Below are 7,971 nucleotides of genomic sequence, written 5' to 3'. Positions count from 1 at the left end.
AAAAAGAGAAATAAAATTTAAACTAATTTTTACCGACAAAATTACCGACTAATTACCGACCAAAACTTTACCGACGATGTGATTTCATTGGTAAAAGTGGTGCCTAACATTAGCGGCAAAATTAGCGACCAAATAATAAAAATAACGACCAAATGTTTCGTCGGTAATTACCAACGAAACGCTTTTCGTAGGTAATAGTAAGAAAAAAATAGAAAATAAAATTTTTAAAAAAAATACCTAAAAAAAATTTTTCGTCAATAATTACTAACGAAAAGTTTTTCATAGGTAATATTAAGAAAAAAATAGAGAAGAAAATTTCTAAAAAGCTAAAAAATTTTACCTACGAATTTACCAACGAAATGCTTTTTGTAGGCAATATTAAGGAGAAAATAGAGAATAAAAAATCTAAAAAGCTTGAAAAAATTTTAGCTACGAATTTTTTTCATCGGTATTTACCAACAAAATGCTTTTCGTAGGTAATATTAAGGAGAAAATAGAAAATAAATTTTTTTTAAAAAATACCTACGAAAAATTTGTCGTCGGTGATTACCAACGAAAAGTTTTTCGTAAGTAATATTAAGACAAAATGGATAAGAAAATTTCTTAAAAACTAAAAAAAATACCTACAAAAAATTTTTCATCGGTAATTACCAATGAAAAGCTTTTCGTAAGTAATATTAAGGAGAAAATAGGGAAAAAAAATTCTAAAAAACTAAAAAATTTTACCTACAAAAAAATTTTCGTCGGTAATAACCAACGAAAAGCTTTTCATAGGTAATATTTAAGAGAAAATAGAGAAAAAAAATTCTAAAAAATTAAAAAAATTTTACCTACGAAAAGTATTTCGTCGGTAATTACCAACGAAATACTTTTCGTAGGTAATATTAAGAAAAAAATAGGAAAAAATTTTTTAAAAAGCTCAAAAAATTTTAGCTACGAATTATTTTCATCGATAATTACCAACAAAACGGTTTTCGTAGGTAATATTAAGGAGAAAATAGAAAATAAAATTAAAAAAAAAACTTATGAAAAATTTGTCGTCGGTAATGACTAACGAAAAGCTTTTCGTAAGTAATATTTTGGAGAAAATAGAGAAAAATTTCTAAAAAATTAAAAAAATTTACGTACGAAAAGTATTTCATTGGTAATTACCAACGAAATACTTTTCATAGGTAATATTAAAAAGAAAATAAGAAAAAAAATTTAAAAAAACTTAAAAAATTTTAGCTACGAATTGTTTTCGTCGGTAATTACCAACGAAACGATTTTCGTAGGCAATATTAAGGAGAAATTGAAAATAAAATTTTAAAAAAATACCTACGAAATATATTTAGTTAGTAATTCGTTGGTAAATTACAAAAAATGTGAAATTCTCACGTCGTTTGAGAATAGATTAGAGGGTAGTGAGTTTGTCTATAAAAGGAGAACTACTCTCCAACATAGAGTAATTGTGGTATAGTCACATATATTGAAATTAAAAAAATTAAAAATTAAATTAAAAAGTAATGACTAAATTAAAAAATATTAAATAAAAATTAGCTACAAAAATTTGTTTTCATCGGTAATTACCAACAAAAAATTTTATCGGTAAATAGTTAGTAATTTATAAGAGTAAAATCTCCTATGAAATTACCTACAAAAAAATTTAAATTTACCTATGAAATAATTCTTCGATAAATTTAGCGACAACGTTTTTTTCATCGATAAATTTAGCGATAATATTTTTTTCATCGATAAAAGTTACCTACGCTAATATTTGTGAGACAAAAAAATTTCATCGATAATTCATCAGTAATCACTGATTACCTATAAAATTTCAGTATATTTGATCAGTAGTTTTTATATTTACTTTTTAATTTCTTATAGTGATTTTTCTTCTCATATATATCTATAAATAAAAGTATTATATATTATGTTTGATATATTTTTAAAAATTAATAAAAAATTCACCTTCCCTCAACCTTTTCTTTTTTTATTATTATTTTAATTTTATCTTATTTTATAACAGAAAATTTTTTTTTTCTTAAACAAATAATAGAGCCAAGTTCATTCTTGGCCGACAACACGACGAGTAAAGATCAGCGTCTAGGCCGCGGTATTCACAGTGGAAGTTGTAAGTCAAACCTAATTAATATACCAGACAAGCCCTATTCCTTCTTCCAACTAATCACTGACAGCCACGTGGACACAAGGGTTTAAATCCTTCACACCAGAGTACAAAAACCCTCACTACAACACTTGGCACGCTCCACGCGAAATTTAAAAATCAAAGCCACCTCTCTCCCCTTCATCTCTCTCTCTCTCTCTTTCTCTCTCTCTCTTTCTCTCTGTGTACTCTGCTGCTTTTCAATCTCGTCGATCTAGTGCTGAACTATACACAACATGATACAGCTCCTTTACACTGTAATCTTTGCCGAAATGGCGTTAATTTTGACGCTTCTATTCCAAAACCCTTTGAGGAAGCTTGTTATCATGACTTTGGATCGGGTCAAGCGAGGCAGGGGACCTGTTATGGTCAAGACCATCGCTGGCACTGTCTTCATTGTGCTTTTGTCTAGTGTTTACAGTATGGTCAAGATCCAGAATCGGACTATCGAGGCCGGTGCTCCCAATCCTACCGATCAAGTCCTTATGTCCAGGCACATGCTTGAGGCGTCTCTCATGGGTAATTTTATTTGGTCGCTTTTACTTTGATTTTGGTGTTCTGTGAGACCCATGTCCTGCTTTGATATTCCGTTTGTGGTTGTTCTTGAATTTTGGTTTTATTGAAAAATTGAATGCAATAATAATAGTATAAATATATGAATTAAATAGAAATTGCTACAACAAAATTTCACTTTTATTATGTGTAATGTAATTCGTTGCTTTTGTTTGAGCTAGGTTGTTTTAGTTGCTTTTAGTTTATTCTGTTTTTGAGGTTATTAGAGCTTATCGTTTATCTGATTGCTAAAAATATTGGGACTAAGTACAAGAAAAATATTGAGAAATTTGTCTAAAATGAGCTACACACGCAAATTAGAGAACTACTGAATTCATTTTTTTTTTCTTTTAATTTTAACTTTTGAGATGAGGATTAGATGCCTGTTCTCGATTCTTTTATGTAATTAATTAATTAAAATATTGGTCCTTTTCCGTCACCAGTTGGAGCTATATGTGGCTTTGGCATGCCCTTATGTGCAACCATTTTAGAAACAGGAGTTTTATCTCATTTTTGCAACTGTTTGATGTTGTCACTTTTTTTGTTTTTTACTTTTAGTTTCTTTTGTTTTTGAGGTTATTAGAGCTCATCCTTATCTGATTGCTAAAAATATTGGGACTGAGTACGAGAAAAATATTGAAAAATTTGTCTAAAATGAGCTACACAAGCAAATTAGAGAATTATTGAATTCTTTGTTTTTCTTTTTTTTTTTTTAATTTTAAATATTGAGATGAGGGTTAGATGCCTGTTCTCGATTCTTTCATGCAATAATTAATTAATTAAATATTAGTCCTTTTCTGTCCCCAGTTGGAGCTATATGTAGCTTTGGCATGCCCTTATATGTAACCATTTTAGAAACAGGAGTTTTATCTCATTTTTGCAACTGTTTGATGTTGTCACTTTTATTTATTTATTTACTTTTTTTTTTTTTTTTGGGAGGGGGAAGGGGAGAACGAGTTACACTATAGAAGGTAATTCTAGCGCTCTATATGAACAACTTTCCTTTTCGTCTATAGGAGAGTTGTTTTTTACATTTGAGTGTTTGGCTTGAGTCATTGAACTGCTGAGAAAATGGTTAAGTTCATTGCATGCAATTTTAATCCATGATTTGCCATCATTATAAATTCACACTTTTATCAAAGCTATTTATTTCAAGGCTAATTTTGAGTAATATTTCCATTGGACTATTTTTCAACAGTATGCTTTGCTGAAATCTAGATGTTAACTTTATTGGAGATAGACAGTTCTATATATATATATATATATATATATATATATATATCAGCTGCACCAATTTTGCAGATGCAACCACGTAGTAATGAATGCATATGCTGCTTCAATTTATGATGTAAAATATGTTAGGTTCATTTCACAGCATGAAATAGGCTTTATAACAAGTAACAAAAACACCTTAAAACTGTCTTTATTTCATAATTAACTTTGTTTGGTTGCTCCTTAAAATAAGGAGATGAGGAATGTGAAATTTTGATTTTAATGTTTTTCACTTCCAAGTGGCTAGGCAAGTCATGTCATCAAGGCTAAATATATAAGTCATCTAAGTTTTAGTTCTTTGTCACATTACCTGTTGTAACCATATGATGTATTCCAGAAAATTTGTATTCTCTTGAACTTAGTCATAGGACTAATATGATAAATGTTGGTATTAATTTAAATGTGCTACAGCCTGTTGAACCAGAAAAAAAAAAAAAGGAAGTCTCCTGTGTAGTTTCTGTATATTAAGTATGAGAATATTGTCACATGGCATGTTTGTTTGGGATATATTACAAAGAAGAATACCTTACATGTTTGCAGTGAGTTTTCTGTTTGTTTATACCTGTTCAATAGTCCGGCTTGATTGGCCCAAATATCTGGCCTATATCTTTGGCCAAACTTAACTATACTAATAAAAATTATATAAAAATAAAATAATTAATTTGTTGGGTCCTTTTAGTTGGCCTCAATTAAGTGTTAATCCTATGCTTGACACACATTAGAGAGGGCCTTTTTAGTGCATCCTGTATATTTCCTCAGTTAGCTAAAAACTAGTAATAATACTATCTCTCTCTTTCTCTCTCTCTCTCTCTCTCTCTCTGCATGCAAGTTTATTCTATTGGCCGAATACACTATTTCACACTTAAACTTTACAAAAAAAAACCTTGTGACACCCTAAACTTCTAAAACGACCCTTGACATACCTTAACTCCTATAAAGTGAAATTAAGATATCCTTAAGGCTCCCAAACTAAAGAGTGTGAACTCCAATCGCGTTGGTATGACGATCTGCTAACTAAGATTCGAAGGGTATCTTAATTCTACTTTTGTAAGAGTTGAGGTGTGTCATGAAATATTTTAAAAGTTCTTTGTGCCACAAGGTTTTTTTTTTTTTGGTAAGGTTTAGGGGTAAGCTTATGTATTCAGCCTTGTACTATTTGGTATAGAAGGGTTTAGATTCAGCTAACAAAACTAATGATAATATTTCACTTTATTTAGTTATTGCATTGGAGAAGATTGCATTCATAAGAATCCCATACATCAATCTCACAAGATTGCTTTCGTGAGATTTCCACAAACGGTTTTTGTGGATTCATGTTATAGAGAGAACAGAAGGGTATTAATGACTTGGCTTTCTGTATGTGTTAAAGAGGATTAACAATATATCAATCTGCATGGTTTTCTCTTTACAGTTGATTAAAGAATCTCATAAAGTTCCGAAATCTAAGTCGAGAATCATGTGAGTCAAAAATATGAAATCTCATAAGAATCTCATACATCAATCTGCATTGTTTTCATGTTCCCAATGAATCATGCTAACTATTCTAATGGACTTTGTGCTTCTAAATAAATGTGGTGATGTGAGTGAAAGGTTAGATTTCATAGGTCAAATGTCTGTTGTTCCTTGGTGCCTCTTACTAGTAAAGAACTTCTTGTGTAATACTTTAATATTTCATTGATCTGGTCATTTAGTTCAGTTGAAGTTTGAAGATCCTTTTACAAATGATCCTGATTTAAAGCATGCTTGTAGATTCAGTGGCTTCTTAATTTTTCCATCTGAATAATTCATGTTGTTTGTGTTGTTAAATATGCTATTTTACTTTTGTTGCTTTTATATGCCTGTGTGTAACGATGATTAACATTTTGGTTTGTTGGATTTTATTGTATGCTGCACACACACACACACACATACACACACACACACACACACACACACACACACGCATATATATATAAAGTAGAAAGGTATTCTCAAAGTCTGACATGTGGTATTCTATTTTACAGTATTGTCACATAACTAATACGTTATAGTTACCCTATTAATACTATAAAAATTTGTAATTATTGTAAGGTAACTTACAATATATTAAAATATATTAATTACACACACACACACGTGTGTGTGTGTGTGTGTGTATATATATTTTAATTTTTCTATTATGAAATCTTTATTAAAAAGTTTGAGAAATAAAAGTAATAAAAATAAAATTTGAAATAATTAATTAAAAATTAAAACATTACATTATTTTTATATATTAAAATTAAAAGAAAACATATAAATTAAAATTATTAATAGCCACATGTATTAGGCCGAACAATTCCCTAGTTTTCATATGTTACATGAAATTTCAGTAACTAAATTTATGTGGCCTAGAAGTAGAGACAGGTGGCAGTATCTAAGCTGCTTGATTAATTTTTGTAGAAGGCCTTCTGACAGAGTAGTTTAATACTATGTTTCTTCTGTCTGATAAAGTTTGCCTTATTCAAAAGTTGGTGCCACACATTTTAATATAGCATGGTGTATGATGTATTTATTATATTGCAGTCACTTGTATGAAAATTAAAAGAATGGTTGGGTTTAGTGTGTGTACACAAGCTCCTCAAAGCAACAATTCCTTTTCTTTTTTTCCTTGAACTTTATATTTTCTTGGAATGTGGTGTAATATTTTGTTGCAACAAGGACTTTTACCGTAGATTGGAGGCATTGACTTGGATTGGTAGTACTCAACGTCAAATAATGCATATTGATATTATTGCTAAAAGTTTTGTATTTAATTTCACAAGTAATTTCATGCAGGATTCTTGCTATTCCTCTCATTGATGATAGATAGATTGCACCATTACATAAGAGAGCTACGTTTACTCAGAAAGACAATGGAGGCTGCTAAGAAACAAAGCCGGAGCCTTGATGATGGGAAAAATGGTAATTCACAGGAGATCAAGGCGCTGGGGGAAGAGATTGTTAGCTTGAAGACTAAGATCAAGAATCTAGAATCTGAATGCGAAGCAAGAGTGAAGGAAGCAAAGGCTGCAGAAACTGAAGCGGAGGCTTTACAAAAACAATCTGAAGGTTTCCTTCTAGAGTATGATCGCTTGCTAGAGGACAATCAGAACCTGAGGAATCAACTGGAGTCGATAGATCAGACTTTAACACAGTCTGATGTCAAGAAGAATATGTGAGATAGTAATTGCCCAATACAATATTCCCCTTTTTATTGATTTCCATAGAGCTATTTGGAATTTTGGACTTAGAAAGAGGAGACAGCTAGGGAGTTGAAGTGGAGTTCATTGTGTGTCGATAGATATGAAAATTATGGAACCGTTAGTGTGGGAAACTGCTCAAAGCTCTACATATATAATATATGGTTAACTTGTCACCTGTTTTTGTATAAACCAGTAGTCCCTCCTCATTCCAATTTGTGCATGCTTATTTGGACTTGTAACAGCTGCGTGGCCTTAGGAATATGGGTGGAGTATTTGTGGTCTGCTGGGGTTCGGTTTTGTTGAGTTGTGTGTTAGGTGCGGTGAATTCTATTATTACTTGGGGACGAAAAATAATGTGATTTAAAGAAATTTTATAATTAATTTTATTAAATTTTTATAAAATAATATTTTTTATAAAATAATTAATTACAAAAAAATTTATTAATTTAAAAGAAATTTTCATATAAAAGAAAATATATAATATTTTTTTAATAATATTAAAAAATATTATAAATAAAATTAAATAGGGTATACTTATTTAACATTTCACATTTAATATTTATTATTTTAATCAGAATTTAAAATGTTATGAAAAATATGATAATTTAAGATATTAAAAAAAATTATTTTTTGTAAGTTAATAAAAGTTTCTGTAACTAATATTTTATGAAAAAAAGTATTATTTTATAAAAATTTAAGGAGACAAATTGTGAAATTTCAGTAAATCCCTATATTTTTCAAAATAAAATAATTTTATTTTATTTTAAATCAAATAATCATAAAATATGTCGCTCTATG

At 29.6% G+C, this 7,971-nt stretch overlaps 1 protein-coding gene across 1 annotated transcript; it reads left to right on the top strand.

Moving 5' to 3' along the window:
• The first annotated feature begins 2,233 nt into the window (after positions 1 to 2,233).
• LOC110652906 (uncharacterized) lies at positions 2,234 to 7,362 on the top strand. The gene is made up of 2 exons (XM_021808523.2): positions 2,234 to 2,665; positions 6,767 to 7,362. Exons 1-2 carry the CDS (start codon positions 2,383 to 2,385, stop codon positions 7,147 to 7,149), a joined length of 666 nt encoding a protein of 221 aa, XP_021664215.2. The 5' UTR covers positions 2,234 to 2,382; the 3' UTR covers positions 7,150 to 7,362.
• Positions 7,363 to 7,971: the final 609 nt, after the last annotated feature.

This window comes from Hevea brasiliensis, chromosome 7 (assembly GCF_030052815.1).
Source record: "Hevea brasiliensis isolate MT/VB/25A 57/8 chromosome 7, ASM3005281v1, whole genome shotgun sequence".
In the NCBI taxonomy this organism is placed as follows: domain Eukaryota; kingdom Viridiplantae; phylum Streptophyta; class Magnoliopsida; order Malpighiales; family Euphorbiaceae; genus Hevea; species Hevea brasiliensis.
This window is presented reverse-complemented; position numbering and strand designations above follow the sequence as displayed.

Excerpts from the sequence above, each read along its gene's own strand:
- LOC110652906 (XM_021808523.2), top strand. The coding sequence starts at position 2,383 with ATGATACAGCTCCTTTACACTGTAATCTTTGCCGAAATGGCGTTAATT. Across the intron at positions 2,666-6,766 it reads GCTTGAGGCGTCTCTCATGG|GATTCTTGCTATTCCTCTCA; the intron begins GTAATTTTATTT and ends AATTTCATGCAG.